At 39.0% G+C, this 20,287-nt stretch overlaps 1 protein-coding gene across 1 annotated transcript in view; it reads right to left on the reverse strand.

The window, feature by feature from the left end:
* Positions 1 to 272: 272 nt before the first annotated feature.
* LOC110076012 (guanine nucleotide-binding protein G(q) subunit alpha) overlaps positions 273 to 20,287 on the reverse strand; it is a 151,771-nt gene continuing 131,756 nt past the window's right edge. Inside the window, exons 6-7 of the mRNA XM_072992236.2 lie at positions 8,537 to 8,690; positions 273 to 6,722 (exon numbers count right to left, since the gene is read on the reverse strand). Of these exons, the coding sequence (XP_072848337.1) occupies positions 6,532 to 6,722; positions 8,537 to 8,690 (345 nt within the window). The 3' untranslated portion in view covers positions 273 to 6,531. The remainder of the gene's footprint in view (positions 6,723 to 8,536; positions 8,691 to 20,287) is intronic.

A 20,287-nucleotide genomic window follows, 5' to 3' on the forward strand; every position in this document is an offset into this window, starting at 1 on the left:
CTAGAGATGCAGTCATGTGACATTCACTGGGAGTAAATGTCATTGAATTCAATGAGGCCCACTTCTGAGCACACAAGTACAGAATAATGCTGCCTGTACACATTAATGCACCTCAACACTTTCAACCTATATTTATTAATGGTGTGAATGAGAGACTGTCTAACGTGGGGGGTGGTGGCAAGGGAGGGAAGAAACAGACGTTTGAGCTGTTATGACTAACCAGAAAATGTTGAGTGTATCCAGTTACGATAAATCACTACACTATAAAGTAATCACTGGAATAAAAGTATTTATTCCAATATTATAATAAAAAGGCATTTAAGGAGAACAACAAGCCAAAAGTACTTCAAGAGATGCAAATGTAAAGGAATGAAGATACTGGAGTACAAAAGTATGGCCCCAAATGCTATTATTTTATCTAGCAAGGTCATATGGGGAAGTATTTATACAACATTTACTCTTCCCAAAAACTTGTAATCCCCCCCACTATCAATGATACATGCATTTGAAGGACATTAAGAACAAGTGCAATTTATAAAATACTGTTAAATGTATAAATCCCTCCTGCTATACAGGTCCTGTAAGAACAACTCCCAAGGTGGTGGCATAAAGAAATCACAAATTGCATCTTACAAGTACCCTTTGGAGAGAAAATATTTCTGTACAGCGAAATATTTCTGCAGCCTAACATTTTAATTTTTTAAATTATCTATTTAAACATTGTTCTTCCTTTCCTTTTTGGGAAAAAAATCACACAACATAACAGAGTTAATATATTGACCCATTTTTTTGAGTACAGGCATACTAACAGTAAATGAAACCACATGTTGAACTGGCCATCAAACGACCCGACCCACACATAGTAACAGCTAAAAAGAGTCTATTCCCTCAACAGTGTAGAGAGGAAAAGTCAAATTTGTTATCACCTGGTAACACTTCGCAGTCATGGGAAAAGTATATATGGGTTCCTCTGGCTAGTGTGATTTCTGAGTGACCTCAATGGATTACCTCAATGGACAGAACAAAATGGAGCAAATTTCCAACCCTGTTCATTTAATTTAATAAGATCCTACTCATACAAAAGCTGCAAATCCATACCAGAGCTCTGGATCAGAGGCCAATTTGCTTTGGTGAAAAGTGTGTGGAACAATTTCTAAATTAATTTAAGGCTACATGTAGAAAAGAAAATATATATTTCATGCATAGATGTATAAATGTATTTTGGAAAGACTGATATTTACAAAAGCCAATATTTAAATGCAGTAGTTAGTCATGTGCAAAACAGTTCATTGTCTGATGGTGGTAATATGGTGGAATTTCAAATATACAAGCTGACTAGATGATCAGATTTTTGCTGAAGAGGTCTTTGGTAGGCCATGATAACATACTAAGGACGCAGCACTAGCTAAGTGAAATACTGTTGTAGCTGACATGAAACAATACTTTAGAAAAATAAAGAGTTTCAAGAAGGGCAGCACATTATTAATTTGGGTACATTTTATTATTTTTTTCCATGTGTGTTAACATTTTTGCTTGTCTATCATTTCAGTCTTTTGTGTGTAATGCAAAGCAACTGGGAAAGATCAATGGGCAAGTCAAAAATCATCTGCATCTTACAACTAAAGGTTGGGAGAGCCTGATAGTCTTCTACTACTATTCTGCAGATTCCCTCCCCACAAACACCATGGAATGTTCTTCCTCCTTCTCTTCTTCTTTGCAAATCATGCAGTCATTTCGGACTAATTTTCTCTGTGTAAAAAAAGTCTGCTCCACTTTTAACCTTTGAGATGGGAAAAATATATTAATGTGGTGACTTAATTAAAAGAAAGTTTATCAGTAAAAACAATTTGGTGAATTAAAAAAAAGAAAAACACCTTTGCTCATGTGTATTTCCTCCATATGTCTGAATAAAACCAGAAGTTACCTTCTGAAAAAGGCAAGTTTTAAGAGTTTGTATATCGAGACAAATATAAACAACACCCATGAATATTTTGTAGGTCAATAGCTTTTATGCCCTAGGATACAATCTTCAAGGTTCTCTTACACAAATCCCACTGGGTTAAATGGGAACTGCTCATGCATATTTCCCAGTAACTATAACATTGACTGAACACACTTTTCTAGAGAACTGTACTCCTAATGAACACCAAGGGCATGCAATTCTAAGAAGCTTAATTTTGCCCTGTCATTTATGATACTCAGTTTTGGCAAAAAGTACAAGTGTTTCTGATCTGTTACTTTTCCTCTAGTTCTGTGAAGAGATGCCCATGTCTGGGCTCAAAAACTGTAAGGCATAGCAGAAAAGAAAAAACAAAAATAATTCTGAACGGCATCTGTTGTGAGTGAGAAGAGCAGTGTGCCTCTTTAAAAGCACTGTGATGCTCTGGCACATGGTAAAGTGTGTTGGCAATTCTTGCCTTCAGATGTCAAAAACATATTAACCAAATGTCTAACTTACTTAGAATACATTAATGGTAGTCTTGAAAATGTCTGTCTTAAAACTAAGGAATTTAAGTAAACTTAGATTCTTTGTTGTACAAGTCAAAAAAAAAGTCCAACCTTCTTGCAAAGATCCATAATAAATTAAATATCACCAATCTCATAGCATATTTACACTTTTCTGTTCTTTCTGTTCTAAAACTCTTTTTTAAAAAAGAATATGTTTAAGCTGGGATGATCAGTAAACATTCTCTGTTTAACAGAAGAGATATTGCCATGCACCTCTCAATTTATAGCGGGTACAGAAATCCAGGACTGAGCAGAAACTAACAGGCACTCATGCTCCACAGTCCCAGTTTGTTTGAAGACCGCTAATGCATAGCCCATAGGACAAACTTAGACGACCTGTATTCAGATTTAACTCATTATCATATAGGAAGTCACTGTCTCACACTGGCTTCAAATAAACAAATACACTCGCCAGCAATATTTGTGCTCATGCCTGTATGTGCTGGACACTGTCCAGAAATAGCCTTCTGTATGAAGGTTTCACATGCCTGTTGAGTTGGCTCGTCATGACTGATATTACCATCTGACACCTGGTTTTTCACAGCCAATGTGTCTTGGAGACTGTTTCCACAATAATGGCCTGCCTGATTATATTACTTTGAAGAAAATGCTGTTAAAACCCCCAGTACAAGGTTATAGGTGTGATATATAGTAGTATAGGGCCTTGTTCAAGTTCTGTGGAAATGAATGGCATAAATAGTACCTGTTGTCTCATCTCCTTGTTTTAATACTGCAAGTAAAGACTAAAGCCTCGCTTCCCATTTTAGTGGCACTTTTCATGTTCTATGCCACAGAGTTTGTTATCTCTGTGACATAAAAAACTTTGAGTGTGCTAGAAACATAACAGCAGCAACACTGTTATATTTAAAGCAAGGAGCAGCCTGTCATGTATTACTCAGATCTGGCAAATTAAATTTAGGAGCATGACATATTTAAGGAAGTGCAGTCCTCAAACAATGTTTGCATAATATGTTAAGACTGTAAATTATCTTCTACACAGGACATATATATATCTCAGTTTCTATAGCTCAATTTCCTGTGAAGTATACTCATAATTTCTCAAGGGAATAAAAACTGGCAAAATTGCGGGGGGGGATCCCAAACACAAAACTTTCCAATGTAAAATTACTTACTGTAATTTTGGTGCCTCTTTTTATGAACAGGTCCATACACATTTTCATCAACACGCATAAATAAGCATTTTTTTAAAAAAAAAAATCACATGCTAGTCACATGGTTTTTGACCAGCTAGAAGAATTTTGAAAACATTCCCAAAAAGAGCTACCAAAGAGATTACTAAATGGTGATGGAAGAGCAAGTGGTAAAAAAAAACCCAAACAAATAGTTTGTGAGATAGCCCACCTGAAATGGCAAGAGTAGCAAACTATTCTTCCTTTTTCTTTGTCAAGAAACAATACAATCCAGCAGTATGTAGCATAAACTCCAACAAAGCTGTGCTCTCCCTCTGAATGGAAACCTTTGAAAACGCAAATGGAAACGCCAATTGATGTGTGTTTGTGTGCATGCGTGCACTGAAACACGCTTGTGTGTATTTTCAGTCCACTTCTAGTAATCAGGGTTGTGCAAATGATTTTATACTGCACGAAGCTAGTACCGCTCTGCACTATAATAATTCATTTTGTAAATAATTTTTTTTAAAAAAAACCTAGTCAGAAATAAACTGACAAAACTTTACATTCTTCTCTTAAAAAAGTAAATAAAATAACATTTAAATTGTGAATTATCTATAAGACATACATTAACAATTACATAGATACATATCGATACAGCACATTCAATCTGCCAAAAATTAATGATTACAAAGCCATATGGATGCTGCCATATATATATAGATGTATGTACAATATATCTATATGTATGTACAATACATCTCTATATAGAAGTATGTACAATACATATAGATGTATGTACAATGATTATAGCATTCAAAATTGCACTATACCTACAACCATTTTAAAATTACAAGATGTTTCATCATGATAAAACAGAAGTTATTCAGCATTTCATTAATTTTAATGGAAAAGTTTGGGGGGGAGGACAAAATCTCATTAGTATTCATTGAAGATGATCCAGCAAGCACTGCTGTGGTAGCGCCCATGCTCATTAAAACGGGAATCCTATGCCAGGTCACTGAAACTAATGCTCAATTAATGACACCCCCTGTTAAAGTCTGTCAGTAAACCAACAAGGTGATATTACTCTCCCCTCTGCCACAAATGTTGCCACAGAACTATAGTGGCTACTTAAGTGCTGCAACATGGCATTTATGAAAAATTGCTACAATTCACATATGACCCCCTTTACCCTTCATACATAGCTCTGCAACTTAACAACACTCTTATTTACATGGTTGTTTTACACAAAACCTTAAAAATGATGCAAAGAAGAGATGCTCATCAAGGCATGTGTAGTATTTTCCCCCCATTTTATTGTTAAAACTTTGTGTACTTGTAGTGCAATCTTATGCATGTCTACTTAGCAGAAATTCCAATTTAGTTCAATGGAACTTCCTCCCAGGTAAATGTACATAGGACTGCATCCTTACAATAAGATTTATTCAGCCATTTCATTTATAGTAAAAACTCTTAAGAAATCCCATTTTGAAATCTCCAAATCCATTAAGTAAGGAACCATACCAAGAATGCTTTATTTTCAACCTTGCATTTTTCAATTAAAGGTGCATTAAGAAAAGGGGAGGGGGACCTGCTGTGCAATCCTATGCCATCTTCAATAAAAGTAAAATTTACTTTGAATTAGTAGATCATATACATGTGTACATGTAGCACCAAATGGCATTTTTACTTACATGGTTGTTTGTTTTTGTTTGGGGATATTTTTTTGTTTGTTTGGCATTGAAATGGAATGCTTCCTAATACCAAGAGGGAACAGAGAAGCTGAAAACTAGCTGCTCAAAGATTTGGCAGTTTTCTGGAACAAACTGTGAATAAATTAACTTGGCATTTTAAATCAAGATCTTACAGTTCAAAGGTACATAATGCTTTTATAAAAGAAAAGCCATATTTGGCAACATGAAACTTCACAGACAATAAAAAGGTCTGAAATTAGGCTGAGAAATCTAAATGGTATGATTAATTTAAAACTACTAATTCCAGGCTATTGTAGTGTCCATGGCATTTGTTTGGCATTTGTGAGGGAGGGAGGGAGGGAGGGAGGGAGGAAGGAAGGAGAAAAGAAAAGAACTATTCTGGAAAAGAAGAAAATGTAATGGCACATGGCAATTGAAAAACATAAAGCTATTCTACCTCAGGACTCTGTGTCTTAACAATTTTTTGCTGTGTTCTGCGCAGTTTGCTGAGCTTTGATGGTACAATTAAAAGTAAAATCTGTAACACTGCTACAGTTAATGTATGTTCCCACTGAACAACACTCCCAGCCTTCAGTGCAAAGAGAGTACCAAAAAGCAGATGTATTTGACATATCCACCAAAAAAAAGGAGAGTATCAACATGGTCAATCATTTTTTAAAAAGTAGTTACTGAAAAATCTGAACAATTGATGGCTTAAATTCTAGTGACAGCTTTTTTCCTGACCTGATAACTACAGAGGAAACCAAGGAATGAAGCTCGTGTAAAAGGTAACTGTACCTTAAAAAATAAAATAAAAAGACAGAGACAGGAGGAACAACTTGATTTTGCTTCAGTAACAAAAACCAAACCAACCAACTTACAACAACAAAAAAATCAATCCAAGCCCCTATCCTTTATGAGTGCACAACTGAGGATTTAAAACACATTGAGTCACAATGTTTTGACTAAAAAAAATGAGGAAATGTGCTGCGAATGTAGTTCAGCATCTTTTGTTTTTCCTCTTGTAAAGTTTAAATAAAATCATAATATTTACTATAAATTCTGTGAACATTAATAAGAGTCCAGGCCAGCAATAAATTAGTATTATGCAGATCATTTTCACAGATAATACAGTCCTTCTTGAATATCTTCAGTTGCCCAAATAGGAGTATAGTAGGGAAACCTAAGAGGCACAGTTAGACCAAGTTGTACTCCTTCAGGTTTAACTGGAGGATCGTGTCCTTGACAGCAGCAAAGACAAAGCGGATATTTTCTGTATCTGTGGCACAAGTGAAGTGGGAGTAGATAATTTTTTCACTCTCTGGATTTAGGTCGACAAACATTTTCAAGATGAATTCCCTTGCTGCCTGTGCATCCCGTTGAGGTCCTGTTGTACCAGGAAAAAAAATGTTTTGTTTAGCATGGGCAAACAAAATACAAGCCTGCTATGTTTGAAGTACAATGGCCTTTGTATAAGAAGAATGAAAAGAAAGGTATTAAATCAAGTTCTTAACACCCACACTGACTCAAATCATTTTTACACGCCCAGGTAAAATTTGTCTTACCAAGCCAGGCCTTTTCGAGAGTAAGTTGTAGGGGTTCCCTCCCCCCCGCAAAGAGTTTATAAACAAGAATTTCCCAAACATTGCTCTGAAGTAGGATGGAACTAAATTCCCTATTATATACTGTGTCGGGTGGGAGGGGAAGGAAAAGGACTGTGCTCATGGGAAAGTAAGTGCTTCTCAAAAGTACCCTCATCCCTAATCAAGATGAGAGAGGGCATATTTTATATATCAAACTTCTTCCTGCCCATAAAAGGAAAAGGAAGATGTACATGATAGAAAACTGGAGTCTTACAGTATAGGGCAAAGTGAGAAGATCTGGGGGGCTTTCTATGGGAAAGGGGAGTACAGAATGAGTTTGGGAAAAGAGAAGGTAGAAAGGGGTGGAAGGAGAAACACCTTTGTTTTATTTTGTCCTAGTAGAATATTTCAGGAGGTGCAAAATCTCTCCAAAGTTAGGAAATCACAACAGTTCTTTGGAAATTATTCCTATTGACACAATAGGATTGATGTAGATAACAAAGTCTTAGTATGTGTCTATGAGTACACACACCCAATTTAAAAAATCATTTCACATTTTCTCTCACAAAATTGGAATTTTATATATTCTACTTGGTTTGTTGGACTAGAAGAGGAAAAATTGCTAAGATTTTTAAAACAAACACCTTCAAAACCATTTAGGAAGGCAGCCTTTGGGCAACTTGCTTGATGCTGAGAAAGAACCCTTGAATATGTGATTACTTTTTTAATTGATGGGATTTTTTTTAAATTATTTTCAGTTCAGTTGTATTTTTAAAATATAATTCATTATCTCCTGCAATGACCCCTACCCCATGCTCTGGGAATAACCTGTAAATGTCACTCAACTCACTGAAAAATACTAGGACAAGTTGTTAACTGAACCTTGTGGCATAGTGGTTAAACTGCAGAACTGCAGTTAAAACGCAATTCATGACCTGGGTTCAATCCCAAGTAGCCAGTTCGAGGTTTACTTAGCCTTCCATCCTTCCAAGTGTGGAAAATGAGTACTAGCTTGCTTGGGGGGGGGGGGGTAATGTGTAGGTCACGTAATTAAATTGTAAACCACTCAGAGATTGCTTTAAGTTTTATGAGGCGGTATATAAGCAGCACGTTTTATTTTTTTCCGCTTGCAGTATCTCCGGGAAATTCTTGTTTGTTAATTAAACTGAATATTTCTTTTAAAAAATAATTCTTATATCATTTCCAAAAAGAGTTGCAAGTAACATCACTGCTTGTAATACAGTATTTCCAAACTCGAATCTATGTTACTGTGAACATGCACAACCACAGCTACCATGACTGATCTTCAACATCCTTCAAACACACAAATAGTATTTCCAATAGCTCTCCATTCTAAATCTGATTCAGAAGAGCTAAAACAGTGGTGCTTTACAGGTTATTTCTCTAGTTACCAACCCCTCACCTACCTCTGTATACATATAGTTAAGAAAACTGAATTTATTGTTTTAAAGGTAAATACTCGGCACTGGCAAATTTAAAGACTTGGAGAGACAGGGAAAGAGTGGGGAGCCTGCTCAATTTTGTCAGCCCTGCAGTGTTAAACTTCTTGGTATTCAATGACATGCAGTAGACAAATTTAGAAAAGAGTCTCTCTTACCATCATATTCGGGGAAATAGTCAACTAGGTGAGAATACATTATTTTTTCCTCTAGAAGATCTTTCTTGTTTAAGAACAGAATGACCGAAGAATTCTGGAACCAGGGATACGTGATAATTGTCCTAAACAGTGCTTTGCTTTCCTCCATTCGATTCTGATTAACAAGAGATACATAATTAGTAAGAGAATCACACATTCACATCCATATTAATGTAACTATAGAAAATGTTCCAAAGTCATAATCTGTGAATCAAATGCTTCATATTACATCACACTTGCATGAAAAATTCAGTTCAACGTAAGCCCTTTGACTCAATTCAGGCAATCAACTACAAATGAGTTGGTAATCTGCAGGTTCATTGTGGCTCAAGACAGAAAAGTGGAAGCAAAAGAATATGCCTTAACACAGAGGTTGTCAGGTCCATGGCCTGAGCCGGACTGGGCCACGAAGGCAGACCTCCCGCCCCCCCACGCACCCCCCACAGCTGCTTCGAGCACATGCACGCATGCCAGCGCCGGTGTGAGTGCTCCCCCACCCCTTCATGCATGCGCCTGAGAGCGCCCACCTGCGCAAAAGAGCACACGCTCCTTCACGAGTGCACAAGAGAGTGGGGGTGTATGCCCCACCTTCCTCAGCCGGTCGGCGGTCCCGAAAAGGTTGGGGACCGCTGCCTTAACAGAAGTGCAGTATCATACAATATGGCAAATTGTGACAAGAATCTCATTGGCATTTGTGTACCGTTTGTACAACTTGCCGTGGCTAAGTGATGAGGTGCTTGGATGTAGTAGCCTGGTTGCATGCCTGGTCACACACCCTGACATACAGGAGGGAGGACATTCTAACCCACTGGTGCTATTAGATTTTGTCCATCTTATTTTACTCTTATGAATAGTATTTTTTTTAAAAAAATAGGACAACAAAAAAGAGAGGTTACTTACCTGTAACTTTGGTTCTTCAAGTGAATTCACACTAATGCGTTTAATCTGCACTTGCACAGACGTCTCCGGAATATTCTAGAACTTTATGATACATTTGTCAAGGACCGCCCCCCTAGTACATGTGTTCCGTCCTGGCAATTACCTCAGTTCCTAAGAAGAGCTCACCGCTGCATCAAGGTGATACAGGAGTGACGGACAGAGGGGAGGACAGGAGGAAAGTGTGAATTCACAGATGAGCACTTGAAGAACCAGAGTTACAGGTAAGTAACCTCTCTTCGTGGTATCTGTGAATGCACACTAATGGGTGATTAACAAGCTAACTTACCGCAGGAGGGATGTCATGGAAGAACAGAAGAAAGTTCAGCTCTCCCAAATGCTGCATCCTTTTTGGTTCTCAGATCCAGGCGATCGCGGGTGGCAAACATAGATGGCATTGCCCATGTAGCAACGTTGCCCATGTCTGGGAGTGGTACTCCATGAAGAAAGGCTGCAGAGGTAGCCAGAACTCTGGTAGAATAAGCCTTAATACCAACAGGTAGAGGCGAGTTGGTATGCCAGTTTTATAGTTGCAATAAGGCAATGGGATACAGTTTGAGATGAAATATAAGAACCTCTGTGAGGGAGGTGTAGTGTTACAAAAAGTCGTTTTGATTTGCTGAAAGAGGAAGTCTGTGAGACACAGAAAGCAAGTGCGTGTCTAACATACAACGTGTGTAAAGACTGCTCAAGGAAAAAAATCGTAGGTGATGGAAAAAAGATTGATGAGAATCGGTGGAAGACCACTTTGGGTTTTTTTGATTTGGAGTGTTCCGATACCAAAGGGGGTGGTTTGGTACCAGGGTGGACTTCGCTGAACTGGAAGATTTAGACTTTGATTTCGGTTTGGTCTTGGAAATGACTTAACTGTCAGAGAAGTGGTAGTTGCACCCGGAGATTCTTTAGGGGGCTGAGATGTTTGGGATGGTTCCATAGTCTAAGCTGGTAGCAAGGAACTTTCCCAGAGGAATGACCTGAGAGGCTGTTGTCCGAGTTCAAGGGTTTGTTTAGTGAAGTTCTTGCAGAACTGAAAAATAGAAGGCTGGTGAGATTCCCCCAGGCAAAAAAGACAGAGATTGTGACCATCTGTGAGGGGAACTTTGTTGGAGTACGAGGTGCACCTTTTAAATGGGGAAAGAGGGGCCATAAATGGCAGGGAGGGAAAAAGGGGGGGCGATAGGGAAAAATTGCGTGAAAAGTCTGTTACAATTTTTCTTTGATTGTACAGAAGCTGAAAAGAAGCACTTGAAAAGTCTTTTCCAATTTTCCTCAGATTAAAGAAGCAATGACAAACAAAGCTTGACGAGAGGGGAAACCTCAGCGGTGGCAAAAATGAACTAAGGTAATTGCCAGGATGGGTGGACCACGTGTACTAGAGGGGCGGTCCTTGACAAATGTTATCATAAAGCTCTAGAATATTCTGGAGACCTCTGTGCAAGCGCAGATTAAACCCATTAGTGTGCATTCACAGAGACCGTAAAGAAGAACATATATTACCACATGAGAAATATACACTTTGTGAGAGACTTGGAAGTGAAAACAGATGTATCAATTTTCTCCATCTCTGCGGGTTTTAGGGTTTTCCTACAACTCTCTCTCTCTCTCTGTGTGTGTGTGTGTTTGCCATTGGTTTGACATGTGTAGGTACCAATTTCCAGGTGGGGGAGGTAGTTTGGAGCAGTAAAAAGCTATTAGTCTTAAAGGACAAATCTATTATGGTATATGGATCAGATGTCATTTTATCAGATGCATGGACTGAATCTACATTACCGATTTATAAAACCAGAATTCTCCAGTTTAAAAAGTTTCTTCATTACTCACAGGGAACTATCCTCACAAAAATAACCACCTTTTGAAGTTTACAAAAGTAACTTTCCATATGCTATGCAAGAAGCCTTATAGCCACATACCTGGGAGGAAGGTTCCCTCTAAGGTGTGCACCTGCCCACGCACAACTCTCACCCTTTCCACACAATGTTCCTCCTCCTCCATGTACCCACAGCAATCATATTCAGCCGCTTTGGTTCCAGTTTCAACAGAACCCCGCGTGGGGGAGTCACACACACAAGGGGCAGAGCCGCACCCAACAGGGCTGAAAATTACAGGGAACGTTGTCTGGAAGTAAGGTTCAATTAAATTCAGTAGAATCACACCACCTCAGTGTGGTCTACACCCATGAATAAATGCTTCAACTCTCTTAGCCCTAATTTACTAACAAATCCTGAGTGACTTATCTCACTCAAGTATTTTCCATACATAACCCAGGCCTGGAGCACCTGCAACCTTTTCCTCTTACCTCAGAAAGACAAATTATTTAAGAGTGAGAGAGGAGGGAATTGGCCTACAATCTTTGCTTCCTACTTTCCCTCTTTCAGCAGATGGATGAGGTGGAGTGGAAGTCACTGGAGAATGCAAGAAGAGGATTGTTTCAGCCATAGTTTGGTACTTTTCCTTTAGTACTGCTCAGCAACAATTTCCTCACTGACCAAATCCTTCTCTTCAGGATGCACCACGAAGGCTTTTCTTCTTGCATTTAATTGTACAGCCTTTCCTCCTCACAATCAATCAATCAATCAATCAATCAATCAATCAATCAATCAATCAATCAATCAATCAATCAATCAATCTATCTATCTATCTATCTATCTGGTCACAAAAGGGAATATTTCTTTCTGGAATAATCCTAAAGATTTGCTGGAATAATCAAGACCTATTACCAATTCTAAAAACATGGCCAGATGGGCACAACGGACGAAACCATCTGCTCTTTCTGGAATTCTCCAGAAATGGTTCAACATTCAGCCAGATCTTTTTAATAATTCAGAGGCAGTGTCACAAAAATAAAATGTGCCAGTTTTCATAAGGTTATGATCATTCTTCCAAAAACAATTCCACTAAGCTATCCTCTGATCTTTTTTGAGAATGATGCCAAGTAATAAGCTGTGAAAATAACTTAGGAACCAACATTCCTGTTCTAAACAGGTCTTCCATGAGCTCCAAGTACAAAAGCATATATTACCATAAAAGGTAAAATAAATCTCAAAATAATAATTGCAATACTATATGCACATACTCTATACATACATTTATTGACTATAAAAATATACTATGTAAGCAAATCATGTGATAATCCTGGTGTTTCAACACACACTTCATTAACCTATTTTGTGAAGCAAAATCTTAATGCCAGATTTATTTAACGTTCACAGACTACACTTTTCTAACACATTGATATCAAACCAATCAATTTCTTTCTCTGGATAAAATGAGAAATGTTCAAAACATAAGGAAATTCCAGCTGGGCCAGGCTAAAATTCCCTTAAATCCAGCAACCTGCTTCCTATAATGGACAACCTGTACTTCTGTTACATCCACAAGCAGGTTCATAAAGTTACCACTCCCTCTCATATTCCTACATAGCAACTGGTATTTGGGGATATGCATCAAGACTAGTAGGCATTGTTAAGTGTTTGCATTTTATCATTTTTATATGCAGGGGAAACATAAACTGAAAAATTTTGAAGGCACCATCTGATATCATGACATGTCAAGCAATGCAGAAATTCTGCTGTGCTGGGAAAACCAGCATGAAAAGACAGCCAGCATATGTAATGCTCACAATGCAGTCCAAGGCAGTTGAGCCAAATCAAATGCCATTATATCTCAACAGCTATACAACATGCAATGATGCTGTCGTAGCTAGCCCAGAGTGTCAAAACCTAAGTACCATTTCTTTATACTTACCAATGATTGGGTACAGATCAGGGTTAAAGGTAAAGGTAAAGGTTCCCCTTGACAATTTTTGTCCAGTCGTGTTCGACTCTAGGGGGTGGTGCTCATCCCCGTTTCCAAGCCATAGAGCCAGCGTTTTGTCTGAAGACAATCTTCCGTGGTCACATGGCCAGTGCGACTTAGACACGGAACGCTGTTACCTTCCCACCAAGGTGGTCCCTATTTATCTACTTGCATTTGCATGCTTTCGAACCGCTAGGTTGGCGGGAGCTGGGACAAGCGACGGGCGCTCACTCCGTTGCGTGGATTCGATCTTACGACTGCTTGGTCTTCTGACCCTGCAGCACAGGCTTCTGCGGTTTAGTCCACAGCGCCACCACGTCAGGGTTAGCTCCCACAAAAAAAAGGCTAGTGCCTGAGAAATACCCAGAGCTCTAACTCAAGAGACTGTAAATTCCCAAAAGGATTCTCATCTGTACATACTAAAGATGAGATTATGGAATCAGACTAATTACTGGGCTTACCCTTACATCATTTTCTTCCAGTACATATTTATGGCTATTTCCACACCTAGGAGAAATAACCACCTAAAAAGCCTTAGAACAGATGCCAAATGAGTGCTTTATTGCCCATCTATATAGGAATTTATTTCAAATTTCATTCAAAGTTACATAACCACAATTTTTTTTCCAAATCTGGATGCTTGTTGTGGTGACACAAAAAACTATTATATTAATTGCTGAATCTGTATGCATGTATGACCGATGCATACAATAATCTCAGATCTATACTGTGTATCAGATACTGGCAGTTTCTGAAATGGACTTATAGTAAACTTGAGTTATTATGGCCATATATCAGACATCGCAGGGGACAGACATAGCTCACTGTGCAAATGCACCCTGATCATCACAGATATCAGGGCATTGAGGCTCTGGACTGAATTCAAGAGCATAACATGCTGCAAACTTGAATTTTCAGTGGAAGTACAACCCTATCCAGCAAAGGATGTGTCCCTATGATTTATTTATCTTTTAGTTGACCAGCAGCATCTCTGGCTTGTCTGGATTAAGCCTCAGTTTATTTGCCCTCATCCAGTCCATTACTGGATTTGGATTTGAATGAGAAAAAGATATAGAGTTCGGTGTTATTCACATACTGGTGACACTGAGCTGAACCTCAAAACATGGATATCTATATCTACTGTTATAATTCAAAAGGGGTTTCTAAGAAGTTGTGATGTTGGCAGACAAATCATATTTGTGAAAGAAAAGTGTCTCCAAAAAAACAACAACCACCTTTATTATATTTTGTATGTAAATTTGTACATAAAAGATTCAAACGTGTATGTCTCTTCTATAGTGAGGTATCTATCCTTCTTTGTAAGATTCCTTTGAAACACTATGAGCTTCTCTTTGACCAGAAATAGTAATTCAATATCCAAAACACAGGGACTAAAACGAAACCACTCTAACTCTGAAGCAATTATTAAGAAAAAGAGAGAGGGAGTGAATTTCTCAGCAGGAATGCTACAACTTTAAAGACTTCTCAGATACCTGGGGAGAGAGGATCTTAGCCAGTGTTACCCTGCAGGTACCACAGTATGTGTCTATTCTGCTTTGGCAGTAGCTTGACACATACCTATATATAACCAATATTTTACAACACACTGCTTCCACTCATGTGTAAAGGTGTTTCAAGCATGGCAATCACAGCTGGATCTTATGCTCATCATGAGTCACACTTGTTAGCAGCCTGTCCCCCACCAAAGCACCCAAAGAGTGTGTGAGGATGCATGCCAACTACCAGCCAGACTGCATTTGCGTGCAGCTGATTTTTGGTGAACAAATCCCCATCAAGGGGAACTTCACATGTACAATTGCTGTTTGCAGTGACTGAAAAAGAGGTTCTAGTCACTAAAAGCACAGAAATGAACTACAGTGGTGCCTCGCTTAACGATTGCCTCGTTTAGCGATGAATTCGCATAACGATGTGTTTTTTTAGAAAATAATATGCCCCGTATAACGATGTTTCCTATGGGCGATTTTCGCTTAGCGAAGTTTGGGACCATGCTTCGCATAACGAATGCGATTTTAGGTCCCCTGCTTCACTTAACAATGTTTTTTTTAAAATTAAAAAAGTGTCTTAGAAGGGTCAAAAACGGTTCTAAATGCTTGGATTCGTTAGAGGACCCCCTAAGTCATGTGCAAACCTGATTTGGCTTTGATCTGACTTTTCGTTAATTTATGGTTAATTTTTTTTTTCGGCCCATAGGAACCAATGGACCTGTCAAAATCCGACAGCTCCATGCTTTCCTATGGGAGAGAAAACAATTCGCCATAAATTAACGAAAGTTCAGATCAAAGCCAAATCAGGTTTGCACACGACTTAGGGGGTCGTCTAACGAATCCAAGCATTTAGAACAGTTGCTGAGTCTTCATTAATTTTTTGTGAATTTTTTCTTCCCCCATAGGAAATAATGGAGCTGTCAGATTTTGACAGCTGTCAAAAGTTGGGGGGAAAAAATTCACCCTAAATTAACGAAAAGTCAGATCTAAGCCAAATTACATTTGCACCCGTTTTAGAAGGTGCAGAAGCTATTCCAAGCATTTAAAACCATTTTTGCCCCTTGTATGACACATTTAAAATTGCAAAAATTGACTTCGCAAAGCCATTGAAATGTATTGAGTCAGCTTCAATACATTCCAATGGAGGAAACACTGTTTCGCTTAGCGATTTTTCCTATGGGTTTTTTTGCTTAACGACGGCAATCCGTTCCAATTGGAACGGATTAATCGGTTTCCAATGCATTCCTATGGAAAATGGTGTTTCGCATAGCGATGGTTTCACATAGCGATGTTTTTTTTGGAACGAATTAACATCGCTATGCGAGGCACCACTGTACATTGTTCACTCATATACCCATCAGTTTATACAGACAGGGCTTTTGTAGTAAAGTGTGATGAGAGGGCAGAACAGGAGGATGTTCCTGTGAGCAACCCTGACATACTTTTTAATACCTCCAAAATTACTTCTATACATTTCCATGTATTTCAAAATACTTTGATTCTTTTTTTTTAAATCTACCTACTTACATATTTTCTCCTTTCCCCCCTGTTTTATTTATAGTATATCAGGTGTATGCAACCTCTGGAGACTAAGGGAGCTGCACTGCTACATGCCAAGCTGGAGGTGGATGGGGCAGCACTATCTCCTGTAACTATGATGATGAAATTGCTTGTTTCTTTTACAAATGATACAAATGACTTGGGCTGGCATCTTTAAAGTAGTGCCAGTGCTACTACAAGTAGCTTGTTGTTGTTTAGTTGTTTAGTCGTGTCCGACTCTTCGTGACCCCATGGACCAGAGCACACCAGGCCCTCCTGTCTTCCACTGCCTCCTGGAGTTGGGTCAAATTCATGCTGGTAGCTTCAATGACAAGAAGCTACCTCCTTTCAATTAATTTTATGTCAGAAAATAGAAACATACAAATTTCTATTTAATCCAGACAAACTTAAATACTGCATTGTCCTACACCCTTCTTCATCTTGTCTTTACCAAGTGCTTTAAAAACACAACTCTAGCAAGATGGTGGATCATCTTGCTTTGGGAAAGGACCAAGTCAAAAAAAATTTTGTTTTGGACCGCTTATCTTTTCACATGCAATACAATTTTAGCTTGTTGGAAATGGAAAAACCTGGACCAGAATACTTAACAATGCTCAAAGGCTACAAACACATGAAGGAGGACAGCAGATTACAATTTACTCGAGGCAAGAATGGCAATGGATCACATCTGCATGGCCTGGGTGCAAACAGGACTGCCTACAATTACTGTTGCAGACTGAATGCAGTACAGTGGTGCCTCACTTAGCAATGATAATCCATTCCAGGAAAATCGGTGTTAAGCGAAAACATCATAAAGCGAAATTAAAAACCCCATTGAAACGCATTGAAACCCGTTCAATGCGTTCCAATGGGGTAAAAACTCACCGCCCAGCGAAGATCCTCCATACGGTGGCCATTTTCGCTGCCTGTATAGTGAGGAATCCGTCCCTAAGCACAGCGGGGAGCCATTTTAAGCACACGGCGGCCATTTTGAAAACCCGACGATCAAATGTTTTTGATTGTCGTAAAGCGAAAAACCTTTCCCGAAGCAGGGAACCGATCATCGCTAAGCAAAATTCCCCCATTTAGACCATCGCAAAAGAGCATTGTAAAGCAGATTTGTCGTAATGCAGGGCAATCGTTAAGCGAGGCACCACTGTATCCAGATGGCTGCAGCTCTAAAGTAACACAGTATTGGTACCTAGAACATTTGATGAGTTTCAACTGATCTGAAGACAACAGTTACCTAGAATGGCATGGTGAATCGTTGCCATTTCAGACATTTGGACTACATAATTCCATCTGTATTCTCAATGATACATGAGTGTGGGAGTTGAAGTGCCAAAGGTTCATCACCCCTTGTCTAGAATGTAAAGATTTCCAGCTCTCACAGATGCCTTTCCACATCTTCTTGACTCATTACTGCAAAGCAATATACAACCATTCCTCTGTAAGCTACACTGGTTTTCAAAAAGTGCTGCTTTTAGCTTCTGAAGCTCAAGAACACCTGTACCCAAACAGCTCATCACCCTATTTAAGGCCATTCTCTTTTGTAAGTTGCAAGTAAGAAAACACTGCTTGACACTGCCACAAGATTTGTCCAAATCACTTTGTTTAGTAAGTAAGCAATCCAACTATGTCATATTTTAATGCATTGCGGTAATGAAATCTACTCCAATTTCCAGGAAAGTATTGTAATTTTTATTACTGCTGCTATTCTTTGTTATGAACATTTTTAAACATGTTCCTGCATTAACAGACTTAAAATGAAGATGAGATATTGCTTATTTCTTGTTTGGTGTCCTAAGAGGCACATCAGAGAAGGCTAAGCAATCAAAGAAGGCTAATTCAGCATTGCTCTAACAGCAACATAGAGGATGGTTTTGTAATCATTGTCTGATTGCAACGGATCCATGTGCTTTTCCTCTAATGGTATCGTTGTTTCGACCCCAATGAGGCCAACATGCCTCCTTCTGGATCTTCTGTTTTTGATCAGAAGATCAAAAAAAGAGACTAAGACCCAGAAAACCACATTCTTAACTGCTAGTAAATGATCCTATGAGCTGAAGAATCTTACATACCAACTACGTGAAACACAGCAAGGCAACATAATCGTAAATCTAAAACCAGGGTGGGAACTGCAGAACCCGAATGGAGAACAGCACAGACTCTTTTCATGTGCTGCAATTCTTCATTGAACTACTATCTAGTCTCTGTGCCACACACCAAAAGGACCTGTGAGACAGCCACTTCTGGTCATGAAAAAGTGAGTATGGCCTCTGGACCTTCTGAGGCTGTCTAAACCCTGACTTAAAACACCTTTCTAAAAGTTCCCATAATACAGGGTGGAAAATAAGTGACCCTCCAGAAGTTACCAGACTGCAATTTCATCAGCCATAACCCACACAGCCACTAATAAAGAATGATGGGAGCTGTATTACAAGAATATTTGAAGGCATCATGTTTCCCTGCCCTGCTCTAAAATTTTGTCTAAAGACAGGCATTGAAGTTTCTGTAGGTCTTTCATCTGCTAAGGCTAAATTTGCAAGGATACCTATCTGAACAGAACCTTGTGAGCTCTGGCTGGCTTCTGTAGTCAATAAGAAAATCTGTCTTGCTCTTTATCCCTGTGCTTAGAAAGCTGAATGTATCTGGCAGGGGGATGGGATTCTCAGAACCCAAACCTGAAGATACTTCAAACCCTGACCAATATAACATGAAACACGAAGGATCTTATTTTCTGGGTCACCCTCCACTCTGCTGGTTTCTCTTGGACTATGCAATGTGATTATGGTACAGAAATAGTCTGTCATCTTTATAAAGTCCTAGAAAGAATTATTCTTAAATGGCTAATGGAAACAATGGAACCACTCCTCGTGAAACAACATCAGGGCTTGAAAAATTTTAGAATGTCTCACCAGTCAGTCAAAAATTTCATCAGTCAGCATGACAGGACTATAGCCTTGCAATTTATTGGGAATCACTGGTCTATACCCTCACACTTGGGTTGCTTTATTACCTGCGTGCCTGTGGGGTCATGAAGCTTGTATTTTGAATACCTTTCTTTTGAATGTCTCCAGCAAAAATAAAACTGAAAGCAAAAGCGCCCAGCCTCTTAAGGAGCCACGGTTCCCTCCCACCCCAGGATGTGTCCTCGTTCGGTTGAAATTGGGAGCAGGGAATCTCCATATTCTCCAGCATGGGACTAGACTACATTCTCCTGCACAGCTATATTTCTATGTGCCGCTTGAACTCTCTTCTTGCAAGAAGAGAGCAGTTTTCCTTTTGCAATGGGAGAGGGGAGGGGAGGCCTGTAGGATTAGAGATTGAGAGAGAGTGACAGGCGGAGGGGAAGGAGGCAGGCAGGGAGAGAGCTGTGACAAGCCCAGCAGCATTTTTCACTCGTCACAGACAAGTGGACAAGCACATTTTTCAAGCCCTGCACAACATGCTGGCTTTAGACCACAACACAAAGCAGTCATCAATTATTAACATAACATACTGACAGCAGCTTTGAAATTAGGAAGATCATGGTTTTGTTAGTATCTCAGCCACCTCTGATGCTGTTTGTCATTACACAATCTAACCAAAGATTATAAAATAAAGAACTCAAAAGAATGGTCTACCCCAGGGCAGTGTAATGGCTTCTCTTGTATTTAACTTCTATTGCAATGAGCAACCACTTCCTCAAGACACAAATGTTTATTTATGCTGGTCATCTCAAACTTGATTATCAGTCAGCTGGACAGCTTTCAGATGGCAGAACATCTTCTAGAAGATGCATTAGAAGAACTTGGTACATATAACAGTAGAAATCAACTAAACCCAACCCCAGTAAGATTCAAATATGCACCTTCCATCTGAGAAACAAGCAAGTAGGTAGGTAGGTGGGTGGGTGGGTAGGTACGTATGAAGCTTCTAGATTGACTCACTTAGG

This window comes from Pogona vitticeps, chromosome 2 (assembly GCF_051106095.1).
Source record: "Pogona vitticeps strain Pit_001003342236 chromosome 2, PviZW2.1, whole genome shotgun sequence".
Taxonomy (NCBI): Eukaryota; Metazoa; Chordata; class Lepidosauria; order Squamata; family Agamidae; genus Pogona; species Pogona vitticeps.